The sequence below is a fragment of the Megascapheus bottae genome, chromosome 21 (genome assembly GCF_031878675.1).
Source record: "Megascapheus bottae isolate mThoBot1 chromosome 21, mThoBot2.hap1, whole genome shotgun sequence".
In the NCBI taxonomy this organism is placed as follows: Eukaryota; Metazoa; Chordata; class Mammalia; order Rodentia; family Geomyidae; genus Megascapheus; species Megascapheus bottae.
Genome location: NC_143529.1, coordinates 39,279,537 through 39,298,539, shown reverse-complemented (window position 1 = coordinate 39,298,539; position 19,003 = coordinate 39,279,537). Strand labels below are relative to the sequence as shown.

The 19,003-nt window shown below is 59.9% G+C and overlaps 1 protein-coding gene across 1 annotated transcript; it reads right to left on the bottom strand.

Annotated features, from left to right (window-relative positions):
* Positions 1–1,814: 1,814 nt before the first annotated feature.
* Capn10 (calpain 10) lies at positions 1,815–18,085 on the bottom strand. The gene is made up of 12 exons (XM_090355178.1): positions 17,823–18,085; positions 14,721–14,852; positions 9,796–9,992; positions 8,909–9,126; positions 6,430–6,571; positions 5,618–5,784; positions 5,192–5,454; positions 4,380–4,582; positions 3,991–4,252; positions 2,825–3,024; positions 2,610–2,655; positions 1,815–2,402 (listed from the first exon to the last, which is right to left on the bottom strand). Exons 1-12 carry the CDS (start codon positions 17,961–17,963, stop codon positions 2,373–2,375), a joined length of 2,001 nt encoding a protein of 666 aa, XP_090211304.1. The 5' UTR covers positions 17,964–18,085; the 3' UTR covers positions 1,815–2,372.
* Between the last annotated feature and the right edge of the window lie 918 nt (positions 18,086–19,003).

Here is a 19,003-nt window from a genome sequence, read left to right as displayed (position 1 = left end):
AGCCAGCCTGGGCACAGAAGACCATGAAGCTCTTATCTCCAATTTACCAGAAAACGGGAAGTGGCACTGTGGCTCAAGGGGTAGGGTGGTAGTCTTGAGCTGAAGAGCTCAGGGACAGCGCCCAGTCCCAGAGTTCAAGTCCCGACTGACAAAAAAAAAAACCACAAAAATACCCTACACAGCTCCTGCCCCTGAGCACTTAGTGAGGAGTCCATGTGAACCAGGAAGCAGGCAGCAGACACCAGCCCCCCCCCCCCCACTTCTAGTGAAGTGTCTGCATGTGAACCAGGAAGCAGTTCTCCAAGACACAGGCTCTCCTGGGCCTTGGACTTTGAGCCCCACAACTGTGTCAAATTTCTGTCCTTCATACCACAGAGCCAAAGCAGTAGCCCCAGGGAGGAGGAGCAGACCCGAGGGGAGGCTTGCTGTTTCTAGGTGGAGCACCAGTCTGGCCACCCCACAAGGGTCGGTGGCAGATCACGAGACTTGCTGCTGGGTCATGGGCCATGCACTGCGGGGAAGGGACGCTGAGCCTGGACTTGCCAGCCCTTCCCTGGAGGAGCCTCCTTCACACAGGGAGCACCAGCGGGCTGAGGCACTGGGGATCTAACGGGGGTCCTGGATGGCTCCAATGGAGGCCTGCAGCCAACTCCTGCTTGTCTCTCCCAGGCCGGAGGCCACGCTGGGGCTCCTTGCAAGCTTTTAGGCCAGGGGTGTCTCCTCATGGGATCCCTGAAAGCCCCCAGCAGTTACTGTCTAGGCAGCGGAAAGGGAAAGGCAAGGGACAGCGGAGACGAGGCCTGCTGGCCTGGAGGAAAGCGGGCAGGATCCCGGCATCAGGGCTCAGCTCCTTAGGGTGCTGGGCTTGGGGACACCTGAGGAATTCTCAGGCTAGGGTTCCTGAGTCCCCAGCCAGCACCTCCGGCAGACGTCTGCCATGTCCATTTCACTTCAGCCTTCTAGGCAAAGTCCTTATCCCAAATTGTTTCCGCCTATTTTCCTAGAGCATCTGGGCCTCAGAGCTGGTCACCCACGGCCCACTACGGTAAAAGTCCATTACCAGTGAAGGGAGACAGCGTGCCCTGGTCCAGTCACCAGGCTGTGCACGGCCACGGTCCTCATAGAGAGCCAAATCCACTCTGCTGCTGAGGTGGAAGGGGTGCTGAGGCGGGCGGGGTGCGGGCGCAGGGTGTGCCGATGCCCGTGGCAGAGGAGCCCTGGAAGCTGGGGATGCGCATGCCAGCGGGCGGTGGCCGGCGGGCGGCGGGCAGGAAGCCTCTGGCCAGGGCTCCGGGGGGCTGGTGACTGACCCTCATTCTTATTCCCCAGGAAAGCCTGGGCCACACCTTGCTGAGACCTTAGGTCTGGATTTGGGCGTATTACCTATCTGCTGGCTGTCCTGCAGGCTAGTTGGTGACAGTACACAGCACGACAAGGCCCAGGCCACCAGGGGGTGGGGTTCATACCCCGAAAGGCAGAGGCTGGGTTGGTGGCCCTAGTCTACCAGACACCTGGAGACAACTAGAAGAGCATCAGAGCTGGGGGGTGGGGGGGAGAGGTGGCACAGGGACCCATGGGACATCAACAGGGGCGGCTCAGGGCCACCAACCAGGTACCACACAGCAGAGCCAGTCAAGGAAGGCCAGCGCAGTCATCTCAAAGTCCACATCCTGACCTGAGCGATGGCGTTACCTGTCCCCTTGCAAAGTGGACTCCCGGGGACTGTGGCCCACCCCTCCCCAGCTGAGCCCGGGGAAGGAGCTGCTGGGCACAAAGGTCCTGAGTTGACTCAGCCTGTCGTGGGGCCCAGTTCAGGTGAGTCCACGGCCTACAGACCCACTAGGGCCACCTCGGGGCATGAGAATGACCACCCTCCTCGCGGCACCACAGGGCCGGGAGGGCGGGGACGGCAGCGTCAGGGCAGACACCATCATCACAGCCGGGTGGAGATGGCACCGCCCCACACCTGCCCACTGCAAGCAGTCTCCATTGGTGGACTTTGTGGAAGACCAATTCTTAAATCCCTTGTTTATTTATAAAGTCACATCCTAAAAATATTTCAGTTAATAGACAGTTTTCAAGGACGTTTGTCACAACACGATCCTGCTTGGTCAGGGGCATCCCAAGTCAAGGAAAGACGGCCAGGGAGATCCGGGAAAGCCTCCAGCCCGCCTCTCTGGGATGCTGTAATCTTGCAGTTTCAGGGTTGGAACAAAGATGCCCCTTCAGTTCTTGCCCTTTCTGCAGCGCCTGCTGGGCCAGGAGTCAGGGGGCCCCAGCGGAGGCTCCAGGGCTGAGGCTGTAGGCCCCCCACGGTGGCTGAGCAGCTCCACCAGGCCTGGGCCACCACGCCGGCGTACAGGGATGTCCCATTAGGTTTTCATCACCGCTACGAGGGAGACCTGCAAAAGGAGTGGGAGAGGTCCAGCCTTCCCCGGCCCTCAACCCCGAGGAACGAGACACAGACCCTGTCCCTCAGGCCCTTCCCTGAGGCGCTCATGGGAAGAAGCAGAGGGCACCTGCAGCAAGATGGATGTGGGGGGGCTGTGGGGAGCTGAAGGAATTAAGACCCCGGACCATCAGCTGGCCACGGGATGCTGCATACAAACCTCCTGGAGGGCCTGGCCCAGCATCTCCTGGCTGTGAATGGACCGCCTGTGGAGAGACGCCAGTCAGCCCAGGGCCTCTTCCCAGGCTCACCAACAAGGAGCTGCAAGGCCCACAGGCCCACCCCTGGGGTTGGCCGAGGCAAGCTGGGCCTTGGGCATGTGGGGAAGGGGCAAGCCCCCACGTGCTGAGGACCCCAGCCCTCGCCAATTCCAACCTGTCTATCCGGATCGCTATGGTGACGGTGAAGTCTGCCTCAGAGTCCGGCAGGTAGGTGGAGGGCACAAGCCTGTAGGCTCCGGGCGGCAGGAAACAGAGCCGGCTCACTTCTTGTGCATAACGATGAGGCACACAACTCAGCAGAGGCTCCTGGAGCAGCAGAGCATGGGGGTCCTGGCTCACACCGCCTGGCGGGACCTGGGGGATCATGAATGCAGGCTGGGAGCGCCTGCATGGGGGCAGCAGACGTGTCCTCTGCCCAGTCAGCCCAGCCTGGTGTGACCTGCTTGGATTTCTGGGACCTCATGCCCCATATTCCTCCTGGGCCATGTGTCCCCTGTCCTAGGAGGAACTGACAGGCTGGCACTGGGTCGAGCACCCCAGAGGCCAGCCCACCCTTGCCAGAGGTCTTACCAGTGGCACCCAAGCCTAGAGGGTCATCTAGATCTTGACTTGGTGTTTATATGCTGGCTGTTGCTCAGCTACACTCTTCCTGGTGCCCAAGCAGGCGACTGGTGGCACAATTCTAGAAGTCTCTCTCTCTCTCGATTCCCAAGGGGCACAAAAGACCCAGTCCCTCTTCTCTGAGGGTCGCATGGATGTGCTTCCAAGCCCCCAGCTGTGGGGTCCCTGTGCGTGGCCTCCCCTGACCACGCTTCACTTCCTGGACAGCCCCGTCGCAGTTTCTGGGGAACTGTCCGGCGGCTCCTCCTGTCTGCTTTTGAGTCTCTATGGAATCCTCTAAGCTTGCTAACCACAGTGGCGGATGGCTGGCAAGTAAGCGGTCACACCGTGGGCGTGTTTGCGTGGCCCCTTCTAGTCCAATACGCCTGGCCTGTCCCCTGGAGTGACCATCCCGCCGGAGCCCAGCCTGCCGTCTCTCCTAGCCGCTGCCTACCCCTGCCAAGCAGCTCTGCCAGGGGTGCCCTGCAGTCCCTCTCTGGGGCCACCCTCACCCTGTGGGGAGGTGGTCCTTCACCCAGGCCCCAGAGCAGTCCCAGAGGCTGCCTGGGCCCAAGGACTTCATGGGACCTACAGGTGCGCCTTCTAAGAGACCAAGCAGCCAGATGGCCAGGCCCGAATGGCAGGCAGAGCACGGGCTCCCTCAGCCAGCCAGCACCACAGACCACAGGGCAGGCTCACCGCAGGTCACGCCCAGCTCACCTGGAAGATGTGGAAGCCGATGGGGTGGAGCTGGCTGTCACGGAGCCGGCAGTGCTGGTACAGGGTGATGCGGACACGGCGGGGACCGGCGCCCTCAGGGACAGAGAACGGGAGGCAAGGGTTGCAGGGGTAGGAGGCGAAGTTCCTGCTGCCCCCGGCCGTCTGTCCAGCTCTCCAGCGCCCCCGCAGCTGCACAGTCTCCCATTCGCCAGCAGGCTGGGCTGCCCTGGGGGAGGCACCCTTGGCCGCTAGCCTGACAGCACTGCAGGAGGAACAGCAGAGGCAGAGGTAGCACGTTCAGAGATGAACTCGTCCTGCAGAGGGAGGCGGCCCGCGCCTCACCCTTGATGCTCCCTCGGCATGAAAGCCCGCGGGCAGCAGCTCCTCACCTGAGCGAGACCGCCCCGGAGGAGAAGACCCGAAGCAGGAACTGCCCTGGCACATCCTTCAGGAAAGTGCTGGGGACAGCCAGGTAGAAGCCCGGGGAGAGCTGGCAGCGCAGATGGACCTCGCGGTCGTATGCGTGACAGGCAGTGCCAGCCACCGGGGGTGCAGACAGGATCCGGGGCAGATTGACACGCCGCCCTTCTACCTGCAACGGTACGGGCAGGAGGTTCTGGGGAGGAGAGCCAGCCTGGGTGGCCCACCCTTGCTCCTCTGCGTGGACAGGGCCCAGAACTCACCAGGGAGACTGCACCTCCCAGAGTTGGGTCTCCCCAGCACTGACACAGAGCCACGCCCCACGCAGCCAGGACAGATCCCCAGCAGCTTCTTTTGACATACGCCACGCCCACCGCAAGACAAGGATCAGTGGGTATGAGGGGTCCATCACACTGTCACCACACCCACTGGAACCAGCCCGGAGCAAGCATGCGCACACTCGACCCACGTGCTCTGGGCTGTGCTACACAGATGTGCTGGCAGATCTAACTGCATGTCAGGCTATGGCAGAGAAATGCCAAGTGAGTTTCCAGATCCCCACTCTGGGATCACGAGTCTGGGGAGGCCACAGGGTCAATGCCAGCCCAAGGCTTGGCTGGCTTTTGTCCGCCCCCCCCCCCACGACGGTTCCATATGGCGGGGCCTGTGGGCGGCCCTCCTGCTGGCCTCCACCCTTGGCCAGCAGGGCACCCAGGGTAGGGCAGGGTCTGAGAAGGTGCGAGTGGCCTCTGCAGGCTACCCAGGCCCGCTGGACGATTACCTTCCACAGGTGCAGGCCCACGGCCTGGTAGTGCTGGCCAGGAGGGCCTGCTGGGGCAGGGCCACGGCCCACCAGAGCCCGGGCTGGGCCTGCTCCACGCTTCTGGGGCCTCTGAAGGACAGCCATGCACACTTCACTGGACTCGGAGAGCCGCAGCCAGAACTTGGGGTTGCAGGGGAAGCAGCTGTTGTTCCGGCAGCCTCCCGCCGACTGCCCGGCGACCCAGGCACCAGACAGGGCCCGTGCGTGGGACAGCACCTTCTCTAGTGGAAAGCACACGCATCAGCTTGGGGGTGGCTCCTGTGGCTCTGCCGAGCTCAGCCCACAGCCAGCCTGCCCTTTCAGGGCCCCCATCTCCCCAGATGGTTCAGCACACGGAACCACCCTCCTGTCCAGTCTCTCCACTCCAGGGGTGGAAGGCCCTACCTGTGTAGAGACTCTGCAGGTGGCCGGCTTCTGTGACTGGGAATCCAATGGTGACCTCATCAAACTCCCTGAGGAACTCTTCCTCCTCCACCCAGAACTCCCCTTCCCGGAGCTGTGCCAGGAGCTGGGCCTGCTCCACCGGCTCCACCTGCTTCCATCCTTCGCCCCTGCAAGGAGCCGACAACCAAGGCAGAGGGAGGCTGGGTGCCCCTGAATTCTCACACTCCCGGGGATCCCAGCCTCACAGACCCTCCTGGCTGAGGCACCCTGTGGGGTGAGGTCTGCTGAGCTACAGCCACCCACCAAAACCTCTAGTCCTTTGCGGCAGGCACTGTACCCACCAGGGGAGTCTATTCCTTCCTCAGGGTGCCCTGTCTCTGGGGGTGTCGACTCCTTCAGCAGACACTCTGCCTCTAGGGGGTGTCTTCCCAGGACAGTCAAGTCTCAGTCTGGACCCTGATGCTGTGGGCTGTGGGACCCGCGTCACCGCCATGCTGTTTGTCCAGCAGAATCTCCCAGGAGATTCTGGTGTCGTTGAGTCTCAGCGAGCTGAGAGCCATCCTACTCAGCCAAACACCTGGCCAGGACCACGCCACTGCACGGTGTTCCTGAGAGCTCTAAATCCTGAGGCCTCACGGCCCAGGCGTGCAAAGGCCCACGGGGAAGCACGGTGGGATGTGAGCTGGTGCTGGCAGTTGAAGTGACCGAGCACAGGCCAGGGACATGGAGGCCAGGTGGGCATGAAGGCCCAGGCACCCTTAAGGTCTCCATGCCACCCTTTCTCCCACCCAGCACAGCTCTCTGGCGCTCACCCCTCTCTCCACAGCCCCTGCCAGCAGCTGCGGCCCCAGGGGTTCTGGATCCGCAGGAGCAGGATGGGCTGGCCGGCCAGACTCTGGAGCTCCCACAGGTCCGAGATGATGAAGGCGTGGAACTCACCCAGCTCCCGGGCACCTGTGAACAGAACAGCACCACAGCCCTGCTGGGTGGCTGCCCGCTCAGCCTGGGTGGCCAGGAGACTCGGGTCCCTGAGATGCAGCCAGGTGTCAGGCGATCTCTACGGCACCGTGTGCCAAGGGGAAGGGCCGAGCGCTGTCTCTGGCCTGCTGCCACTGGGGCCTGGTGCTGCGAGACTCAGTCCCTTCGCTGAGCCTCGGCTGTTACCACGTGTCCACGCAGAACCCCGGTACAGGCCAGTCTTCAAGCACGCATGATTCTGTCACTGAAGCGTCTGCGACTGTGGAAGCCAGGAGAGGCAGCCCTCTTCCAGCAAACCAGCCGCACACAGGACACTCAGACCAAAACCAAAGACTGGTGTCCAGGAGACACTCACTTGGCCAAGCTGAGGCAGAGGGACACAGAGGTGGAGGGGGCAGAAAGTGGTGTCCACGATCTGGGAAGGGCAGGGGGCTGGGAGGCACAAGATAACTCAGCGGTGCCCCCTGGTAGCTCGAGTCCTGGACACCCCGGCAGCCCTGCACGTGTTACCGCAGCACTTCTGCACTTGAGGTGGCCCAGGGAGCTGATGTTCTTCAGCCAGTTCTCACACTCCTCTAGCGGAAGGCTCGGCCCACATCCTGGACGCTGCTCCAGCGGGGTTGGCAGGAAGCACTCACCACCTCAGGGAGGGGCTCACCACCACAAGGGTCTCCTCCTGCCTCAGGGTCTGCCAGGGCCCCTAGACACAGAGTCTAGCACACTCAGACCAAGGCAGTGTGGCTGCTAACATGGTTTCTTTCCATGGTTTTCTTGTTTTGGGGTTTTTTTTGTTTTTGTTTTTGCCAGTCCTGGGGCTTGAACTCAGGGCCTGGGCACTGTCCTTGAGCTTTCTACCATTTAAGCCACAGCACCAGTTCCGGCTTTTTCTGTGTATGTGGTACCAAGGAATCGAACCTGGGTCTTTGTGCATGCTAAGCAAGCACTCTACCACCAGACACAATCCTGGCAGATATGTTGATTTTTGGGTTTTTTTTTTTTTTTTTTTTTTTTTTTGCCAGTCCTGGGCCTTGAATCAGGGCTTTCTAAGGCTAGAGCTCTACCCCTTGAGCCACAGCAGCATTTCTGGCTTTTTCTATGTATGTGGTACCGAGGAATCAAACCTGGGTTTTCGTGCATGCTAGGCAAGCACTCTACCACTAGGCCAAACTCCTGGCCCCTATGTTGATACTTTTAAACCAAAGCTGGATTAGGAAAACAAATCTTCAGTGTAAATAAAAGATTCAGACTGGTACTGTGGCTTAGTGGTAGGTGCATGCCTAGCATGCATGAAGACCTGAGTTCATTTAATCAGTATTACATACACAGAAAATAGTAAAAGGATTGAGAAATCCATGTCAGGTCCACAAATGAAATAAGATGTTAAAATCTGTATAGCAGCAAAGAAAAACAGAATAGAAACACACACACACACGGGGCCAGGAGTCTGCCCTACCAGTAGAGTGCTTACCTAGCATGCACGAAGACCCAGGTTCAATTCCTTGGTACCACAGACATAGAAAAAAGCCAGAAGTGGTGCTGAGGCTCAAGAGGTAGAGCTCTAGCCTTGAGAAAGTCCAAGGACAGTGCTCAGGCCCTGAGCTCAAGCCCAGGACTGGCAAAAAAAAAAAAAAAAAAAGAAAAGAAACACACACATTTGTGGAAAACTGAGAAGTGCACTGAAACATCACAGATGGTTTTAACTGTTTTTCCACACCCCACCCCCCTTTAGTTTTGGCAATACTCGAGTTTGAACCTGGGGCTATCTGCTTGCTAGGCAGGCACTCTGACCCTTGAATTAGCCCTCCCATCTTCCTTGTCCTCTTTTGCTTTAGTTATTTCTGGGGTAGGGTCTCCCATTTTTGCTCGGCTGGCCTCCGAATGGTCTCCTAGGTCCCTCACATACCAGGAACACAGGTGTGGGGCAGCACATCAGACGGTTTGTTGAGATGGAGTCTTGCTAACTTTTTGTCTACCTGGCATCTAATCACTCCCTCATCTCTACCTCCCACGGTGAGGGGACTGTGGGTGTGAACCGCCTTGCTGGCCGCCCTCCTTCACTGATACTCTGCTCTTAATCAACCCAATGGTGTCCCTAACGTGAAGAGCGGGTGTGAAGGAGCAGGGATGGTGACCCTGCAGACCACTCCTGCTTCGCAGTTTGTCTCTGTGGCAGGGACTGTGATGTTGGTCCTGCCTTGCCCTAACCGAAAAGACTGCTGGAGGAGGAAGAGAGACAGAAGAGGAAGATCACAAACTCAGGACACTTCGTGTTTCTTGAGCTGCACGGCAGGGGGCCATGACCACGTGCCTCACCTTCTCTGGGGTTAAGCACTGAGCAGCTGATCAAACACCGGTCCTTCAGGCGGAGAAGCTGTCGACAGGCCCTGTGATCCCAGGCACGAGCTTTGTCCTGCTGGCCACTGCTCCCGGCCAAATCCTTCAGGTTCCACCTTTCCGCCAGGCCGCCAGTCAGGTCCACAAGGGCATCTGCCACCTGCCCTGCCCACAGGTGCTCATAGGACCCGTGGACCCTATGGGACCACAACACAGGAGAGGGCTTGACCATGGGGCTCTGTCTGTGCCACTCCTCGGCATGTCTTCTGACCCCTGCCTCCATGATGACCCTAGCCTCCCACCAAATCTTTGGTGGGATGAGACGTGGGCTCACCTACAAGTGCCATCGTCTGCTGTTGTCCCTGCTAGTCTCTGCCCAAGTTCACCTTGCCAGGGTAGGCAAGGCACAAGGTAAAGGGCCCCACTCTCATGTCCCCCAACCCTGGAGGTCCAGCCTTTCTCCATTCTCTGCCGAACACCTGCCCATGAGCCTCCCTCAGCCAGAGCCGAGACTCGTGAGCAGGACCACGCCAAGGAAGGGGTGGCACCAGGGCTCCTTCCTCCCCTGACCACACAGATGGCCACCGGCCCTGAATGTTCAAGACACACATTCTGTGGGGTCTGAGAGGTGAAATGGATATGCAGGCCCTCTCCCTGCAGAGGACTGTGAAGGGAGGGACAGGGAAAAGCAGACCACAGGTCCCAGAGGAGAGTCCACGTCTGGACCCTCAGCCTGGCTGCCAGAGCCTGACAGCTGCCAACACCCTGTGGGTAGAGGACCAGAGCAGGTGTGCCAGGCCTCCTGGAACAGCATCCGAGGATTGACATGGCCCGAAGGCCCTGTCACTTCTGTGGGGCACACTTACTTGGCATAGGCCTTTTCCAGTAAGGGAAGCCAGAACACATCGTCTCTCTGGCACCGGGAGAAGCACAGTCTCCCTGCAAGACAAGGTAGACGGTCATCTATGGTCACCTCCTCCCAGCGTCCAAACTGCCAGATTCGACAGACGAAGAGGCCACGGTAGGTCTGGTCAGACCAGCTCGGCTGTCCCGGAGGAAAGACCTAGCATGCACAAGGAGGGCAGAAGGAGAGCATGAAAGACGGGCGTCACCACACTCCTCAGAACAGGAGAGACGGGCGTCACCACACTCCTCAGAACACGAGAGACGGGCGTCACCACACTCCTCAGAACAGGAGAGACGGGCGTCACCACACTCCTCAGAACACGAGAGACGGGCGTCACCACACTCGTCAGAACAGGAGAGACGGGCGTCACCACACTCCTCAGAACACGAGAGACGGGCGTCACCACACTCCTCAGAACACGAGAGACGGGTGTCACCACACTCCTCAGAACAGGAGAGAAGGGCGTCACCACACTCCTCAGAACACGAGAGACGGGCGTCACCACACTCCTCAGAACAGGAGAGACAGATGTCACCACACTCCTCAGAACACGAGAGACGGGCGTCACCACACTCCTCAGAACAGGAGAGACAGATGTCACCACACTCCTCAGAACACAAAGACGGGCGTCACCACACTCTTCAGAACACGAGAGACGGGCGTCACCACACTCCTCAGAACACTAGAGACGGGCGTCACCACACTCCTCAGACCACGAGAGACGGGCGTCACCACACTCCTCAGAACACGAGAGACGGGCGTCACCACACTCCTCAGAACACGAGAGACGGGCGTCACCACACTCCTCAGAACACGAGAGACGGTGCCACCACACTCCTCAGAACACGAGAGACGGGCGTCACCACACTCCTCAGAACACAAAGACGGGCGTCACCACACTCCTCAGAACAGGAGAGACGGGCGTCACCACACTCCTCAGAACACAAAGACGGGCGTCACCACACTCCTCAGAACACAAAGACGGGCGTCACCACACTCCTCAGAACAGGAGAGACGGGCGTCACCACACTCCTCAGAACAGGAGAGACGGGCGTCACCACACTCCTCAGAACAGGAGAGACGGTGCCACCACACTCCTCAGAACACGAGAGACGGGCGTCACCACACTCCTCAGAACAGGAGAGACGGGCGTCACCACACTCCTCAGAACAGGAGAGACAGATGTCACCACACTCCTCAGAACACGCGAGGCGGGCGTCACCACACTCCTCAGAACACAAAGAGGGGCGTCACCACACTCCTCAGAACAGGAGAGACGGGCGTCACCACACTCCTCAGAACACGAGAGACGGGCGTCACCACACTCCTCAGAACACGAGAGACGGGTGTCACCACACTCCTCAGAACACAAAGAGGGGCGTCACCACACTCCTCAGAACACTAGAGACGGGCGTCACCACACTCCTAAGAACACGAGAGACGGGCGTCACCACACTCCTCAGAACAGGAGAGACGGGCGTCACCACACTCCTCAGAACACGAGAGACGGGTGTCACCACACTCCTCAGAACACAAAGACGGGCGTCACCACACTCCTCAGAACAGGAGAGACGGGCGTCACCACACTCCTCAGAACACGAGAGACAGATGTCACCACACTCCTCAGAACACGAGAGACGGGCGTCACCACACTCCTCAGAACAGGAGAGACGGGCGTCACCACACTCCTCAGAACAGGAGAGACGGGCGTCACCACACTCCTCAGAACAGGAGAGACAGATGTCACCACACTCCTCAGAACACGAGAGACGGGCGTCACCACACTCCTCAGAACAGGAGAGACAGATGTCACCACACTCCTCAGAACACAAAGACGGGCGTCACCACACTCTTCAGAACACGAGAGACGGGCGTCACCACACTCCTCAGAACACTAGAGACGGGCGTCACCACACTCCTCAGACCACGAGAGACGGGCGTCACCACACTCCTCAGAACACGAGAGACGGGCGTCACCACACTCCTCAGAACACGAGAGACGGGCGTCACCACACTCCTCAGAACACGAGAGACGGTGCCACCACACTCCTCAGAACACGAGAGACGGGCGTCACCACACTCCTCAGAACACGAGAGACGGGCGTCACCACACTCCTCAGAACACAAAGACGGGCGTCACCACACTCCTCAGAACAGGAGAGACGGGCGTCACCACACTCCTCAGAACACAAAGACGGGCGTCACCACACTCCTCAGAACACAAAGACGGGCGTCACCACACTCCTCAGAACAGGAGAGACGGGCGTCACCACACTCCTCAGAACAGGAGAGACGGGCGTCACCACACTCCTCAGAACAGGAGAGACGGTGCCACCACACTCCTCAGAACACGAGAGACGGGCGTCACCACACTCCTCAGAACAGGAGAGACGGGCGTCACCACACTCCTCAGAACAGGAGAGACAGATGTCACCACACTCCTCAGAACACGCGAGGCGGGCGTCACCACACTCCTCAGAACACAAAGAGGGGCGTCACCACACTCCTCAGAACAGGAGAGACGGGCGTCACCACACTCCTCAGAACACGAGAGACGGGCGTCACCACACTCCTCAGAACACGAGAGACGGGTGTCACCACACTCCTCAGAACACAAAGAGGGGCGTCACCACACTCCTCAGAACACTAGAGACGGGCGTCACCACACTCCTAAGAACACGAGAGACGGGCGTCACCACACTCCTCAGAACAGGAGAGACGGGCGTCACCACACTCCTCAGAACACGAGAGACGGGTGTCACCACACTCCTCAGAACACAAAGACGGGCGTCACCACACTCCTCAGAACAGGAGAGACGGGCGTCACCACACTCCTCAGAACACGAGAGACAGATGTCACCACACTCCTCAGAACACGAGAGACGGGCGTCACCACACTCCTCAGAACAGGAGAGACGGGCGTCACCACACTCCTCAGAACACGAGAGACGGGTGTCACCACACTCCTCAGAACACAAAGACGGGCGTCACCACACTCCTCAGAACAGGAGAGACGGGCGTCACCACACTCCTCAGAACAGGAGAGACGGGCGTCACCACACTCCTCAGAACACGAGAGACGGGCGTCACCACACTCCTCAGAACACGAGAGACGGGTGTCACCACACTCCTCAGAACACAAAGAGGGGCGTCACCACACTCCTCAGAACACTAGAGACGGGCGTCACCACACTCCTAAGAACACGAGAGACGGGCGTCACCACACTCCTCAGAACAGGAGAGACGGGCGTCACCACACTCCTCAGAACACGAGAGACGGGTGTCACCACACTCCTCAGAACACAAAGACGGGCGTCACCACACTCCTCAGAACAGGAGAGACGGGCGTCACCACACTCCTCAGAACACGAGAGACAGATGTCACCACACTCCTCAGAACACGAGAGACGGGCGTCACCACACTCCTCAGAACAGGAGAGACGGGCGTCACCACACTCCTCAGAACAGGAGAGACGGGCGTCACCACACTCCTCAGAACAGGAGAGACGGTGCCACCACACTCCTCAGAACACGAGAGACGGGCGTCACCACACTCCTCAGAACAGGAGAGACGGGCGTCACCACACTCCTCAGAACAGGAGAGACGGGCGTCACCACACTCCTCAGAACAGGAGAGACAGATGTCACCACACTCCTCAGAACACAAAGACGGGCGTCACCACACTCTTCAGAACACGAGAGACGGGCGTCACCACACTCCTCAGAACAGGAGAGACGGGTGTCACCACACTCCTCAGAACAGGAGAGACGGGCGTCACCACACTCCTCAGAACAGGAGAGACGGGCGTCACCACACTCCTCAGAACAGGAGAGACGGGTGTCACCACACTCCTCAGAACACTAGAGACAGGTGCCACCACACTCCTCAGAACAGGAGAGACAGATGTCACCACACTCCTCAGAACAGGAGAGACGGGCGTCACCACACTCCTCAGAACAGGAGAGACGGGCGTCACCACACTCCTCAGAACAGGAGAGACGAGCACCGCCAGTGATCACAAAAGCCATGCTTTCACTTAAATCACTCTGGACTGCACTGCAGTGCCCAAATGTCTCCCAGAGTTTACCATCAACTATGAGTAACCACGTCCCAAACAAGCATTTGACCTCAGTCTACATGAAGACTGTGCCAGGCAGTTGGCTGCAAGCAGGTTGCCAGCTTCAGGGCCACCGTGGCTAGCCCCTGGACCCCAGCGTGCCCTCAGCTGGGTTCCTTCAGGGCGCCTATTTTCCCTGCGGCGGGCATGTATGGGCGCAGCACGTAGGCAGACGGGCTGCCTCCACTCAGGACAATGGCACGGGCGCCCCTGTTTTCAGAAACAGGTCCAGGAGGCAGGGAGGGCTATGAGGCGGCTGGAGGCGCGCTGCTCTGCTGCCCCAGGGCAGTGCAGTGAGAAGCTGGGCAACATGCTGCCCCAGGCAGCCGCGCTCTGACAAGGAGAAACCACTAAGAACTCCCCAGTTGTCTATCTAACACTGAGAATCCACACTAACTCCCCTCAACTGTCTGAGGTAACACATTCTAACCCAGCAACCGGGAACCCTTCTGCCCACACTGTGCTGTGTGTTAGACTGGCCTATTGTCTTGGCCCAAATGCACAGCCCTGGTCAGTGCAAGAACCAATGGGCAGGGCAGAGCCTCACCAGGGGGCCATTCTTGCAGAAGGGCCCACAGGGTCTTCAGTCCTGCCCTGACACCCCACTCCACATGGGCCAGCCAGAGCAGATGTCAGGAGTGTGGCTACAGACTGGCTCGTGTGGGGCTCTGCTCTCCTGAGAGCTTCCTGGTCTCAGCACGCTGGAGGAAGGGAGCAGAGGGAGGCAGCCGCCCCTGACCTGGGCGAGGAGGCACCCACCCCATACCTGGTCCAGGAGATGCTGACTCTTCTGCAGGGCGGCACAGGCACACAGGAACCAGCAATCCCCCAGCAGCCCTTGCTTCACCTGTCCTTCCCCTGGGTTATCTGGAAACAGTCGGGGTGTGGCACAAATTTCCTGAAATAAAGAACATTGTCATCCAGAGTCAGATCAGACCTGGCAGCTCATCTTTAAACTAAGAAGCCAAGGGATGCAAGTGGCATAGCAGGAACAGCTTTCTGACCAGGTGAGCTCCCCGCAGCAAGAACCCACAGCGCCTCAGCATCTGACCTCCAGCTCCCCCATCTCGCTCAGGCTCAGGGGTGCTCATTTCTGTCCACCATCCTTCCTGGTGAAAGCAAACTATGCATGCATCTTTTATTGTGTCAGGTCCGAGGCTTGACCTCAGGGCCTGGGCACTGTCTCTGACCTTTTCTGCTCAAGGCTAGTGCTCTACCACTTGATATAGCTCTACTTGCAGCTTTCATTCATTGGTGGGGGGAGAGGGGAGAACTATAGTTACTCAGAGTGGAACATAATACACAGACATCTGAAATTCCATGGTGAAATCTTTTGATACAATTACTCTATACTGAATGAAGGAAGGAAAGTCACACAGGCTCTGCTGTATGGGGTACTGGGGGAGGGGGTTGGACTGACAATGGGGGGGGGAAATAAGGAAGATGAACAGGGGTCAAGTAGCTCGAATGTATGAAAACAGAATTAAACCTATGGAATTTTTTTTTTTGCCAATCCTGGGTCTTGAACTCAGGTCCTGAGCACTGTCCCCGAGCGTCTTTTCTCAAAGCTAGCACTTTACCACTTGAGCCACAGCACCACTTCTGGCTTTTTCTGTTTACGTGGTTCTAGGCAATGGGACCCAAGGCTTCATGCACTCTAGGCAAGCACTGTACCACTAAGCCAGACTCCTAGCCACATAACAATTAAAAAAAGAAGTATCAGATTGGTAGGGGAGGGGGGAGAGTGGCTCACACCTGTCATCCTAGCTACTCAGGAGGCTGAGATCTGAGGATCCTGGTTCAGAGCCAGCCCAGGCACTAAAGTCCATGAGACTCTTATCTCCAATTAACCACCAGAAAACCAGAAGTGGTGCTGGTGGCTCAAAGGGTAGGGTGGTAGCCTTGAGCTGAAGAGCTCAGGGACAGCACCCAGGCCCTGAGTTCAAGTTCCATGACCATCAAGGAAAAAAAAAAGTGTCAGCTAGCTTTTAAGGGTGTGCTGGCTCCAGTGAGAGAGCTTGTTTTGGCAGTACTGGTCTTTGAACTAAGAGCCTGTGCTTATTATACCACTGGAGCCATGCCTCCAGTTCTTTTTGCTCCTTTCAAGTAGGATCTCACTCTCAGCCCCAGCTCGTTTGTGATACTCTTACATAAATTTTCTGTGTACCCATTCAGCTTGAGATAGGGTCATGCAAACTTTTTGCCTGACTGGCCACAGTTAAAACAAAGTTCAAGATCCCCTTGACCTTTTCTGAGGAGCGCGGTTCAAAGCCAGCCAGGTTAGAAAAGTTCATGAGACTCGTACTTCCAGTTAACCACAGGAAGCTCAAATGGTAGAAAAGTTCATGAGACTCGTACTTCCAGTTAACCACAGGAAGCTCAAAATGGTAGAGTGCTAGCCTTAGGTGCAAAAGCTCTGGAACAGTGCCCTGCCCCCGAATCCTACAACCAACAACAACAAAAAAAAAACTAAAAAATTACCTTGATCTTGAATGGGGATCCTATAAGGCTCCAAGTAGCTTACAAATGTGAGCCACTGCCCCTGGCTAGGAGTGAGATCATTAACACATATCCCAACAGAATGACCACTTTACTGAAAACCCTGTACTAGCCTCTCACTGTACCTAAAATCTTTTTGTAAAAAGGCAAAGCCCAAATCCCCATCAAAGGCCAGGCTCCTCATGCGTTGGCCCTGGTCTTCCCAACGCCCTCAGTACTCTCCCAGTAAGCCCGGCTGCTCGAAAGCCAGGCAGTTCTGACGGCTCCAGTGCAGCTGTTTCCACAGTGCGGCTGCCTTCAGTGGTCATTCTTAGCACATAACACGCTTCTAACATCAACCCCTCCCAACGCAAGGACTGGGACTAGGGCTCTGCCTCTGCAGGCCTCACTCCCTGCCCTGTCCGTGGCCTGGTTCAACACGGAACTTGGTCTCACGGGATGACTGAAGTGCTCGCGTCGTCTCTTCCCAGAACTGGCCATCTCACAAAATAAAGCTCCTTCCTCAGCCTTTCAACAATAGAAACAAACAACAACAACAAAACACTAGGCCAGGCCAGTATTCTGTTCTTAACATGTTTACAAAAAATTTCAAGCGCACAAAACCCGAAACATTTTCCAAAACTTGGTAGGTGACCTGGGTCTGATCCTTTCCGGGTACAAGGGGACCCCATGGCCCGGGAACAGCACAAGCACCCGTGCGGGAGGCAGGGGGCCGGGCACCCAGGTTCTCCAGGGGGAGAGACTGTGCCTTCCCTCCCCTCCATGTGAGGCTGTCACGCGGAGCCCAGCGGAGAGGAGCCAATGAACGGGTCCGGTTCCTGGGTGTCCCGGCTCTTCTCTCCGCTCTGCCATGGGCAGATGCGCCAGCGCGGACCACAGCCACAGCTGCCGCGCAGCTCTTCCGTCCAGCCCTGGTGACTCCAGGGCTCCACGTCCCGTCCAATGGGAACCATTGGGGGCCAATGTAGACCGAGGGCAAACGAGGAGCCCCGGAGGCACCGCCACACCCACCCGCTCCGGCCCGCGGCTGGGGGGAACCGGGTGGAAGGGCGGGTAGGGGTGTGGGGGGACCCCCCCACGCAGGTCAGGCCCGCCACGCCCCTCCGTCCCGCCACGGTCCCGCCCCAGCCACGCCCCCCGACCTCGCCCCTCCGCCCCAGCCACACCCCTCTGCTCCGCCACGGCCACGCCCCAGCCCCGCCCCCACGCAGCCCCGCCCCTCCGCCCCAGCCCCGCCCCTCCGCCATGCCCCGCCCCCAAGCCACGCCATGGCCCCCAGCCCCGCCCCCGCCACGCCCACACGCCGCACCGCCCCAGCCCCGCCCCTCCGCCCCCGCCCCGCCCCCAGCCCCCCCCCCCCCCGCCCCACCTGAGGCCGCCTCCACGCGATGTCCTCCCGAAACTGCGCCAGCGGCGTGGAGCAGCTGGAGAAGAGCGAGGCCTCCGAGGCCGGGAAGGCGGCGTCCCGGAAGAGGCCCCGCGCCGGCGCCTGGCCGCCGCCCGCCCGCATCCTCCGCGCCCCGGGCTCCCATCTGCAGCCTGACGACGCGGCCGGGGCCCGGAGCGAGGGCGAGGCGGCCGCGCCGGGAGGCCTCGCCGCGGCCCGCGCGCCCGTCGCCAGGTAACGGGCGGCAGCCAACCAGGAGCCGGGCTCCGGGCACGTGACTCCGCGGCCCTCTCGCCGGCGCCCGATCCCGAGGCGCGCTCCCGGCTCTGCTCTCGCGAGGCTGCGCGTTCCCGGCGACGTCGGAAGGGACCTGGAGCTGCCCCGACGAGAGGCCGGCCGGAAGGGCGGCCCGCGGGGACGGCGCGGACGGCGTGTCCCCGGCGGCGTGTCCCCGGCGGCGGGGCCGCGGCAGCGGTCGGAAGCGCCCTGCCGGGGTGGCCCTCGGACTACGGATCCCGGCATGCAGCGCCGCTCCCACCATGCACCTGGTCCTCCCACAATGCCTCAGCCCAGCCGGGGGCGGGGCCGCGGCAGCGGTCGGAAGCGCCCTGCCGGGGCGGCCTTCGGACTACGGATCCCGGCATGCAGCGCCGCTCCCACCATGCACCTGGTCCTCCCACAATGCCTCAGCCCAGCCGGGGGCGGAGCCGCTCCGGGGACCTGGAGCCGGGCCCGCGGGCTCGCAGTGCCGGGGCCCCGCGGGGCCCCGCCCTCCGCCGGTGCTCGGGACGAAGCCGCGCCGTCTGCAGACCCGCCGTGTGGCGCGTGGTTTGGTTCCGTTGGTTTTCCCGCCGGCGTGGGGCGTGGACTCGGCCCGGCCGCCGCCCCGGACTCCGCAGCGCCGTTCCTCCGGCTCACCGACCCTGCTGGCTGCCTTCCGGCCGCCGTGCCGGCCCTCCACGGCCGCTCTTGAGGGCGCCGCTCCCCCCGGGAGGCCGCCCTGGCTCGCTCCGCAGGGCGTGCGCCTGATGGAGGGCTGGCCGGTTTGGGGGCGTGGACCCGCTGAGAGGTTTCTGGCCCTCCGCCTGCTCTGGGGCCGGTCCGGGACCGCCGCTGCCGTGGTGGGGACTCCGAACCCGGCCCTGACTGGGCAGGGTGCTCAC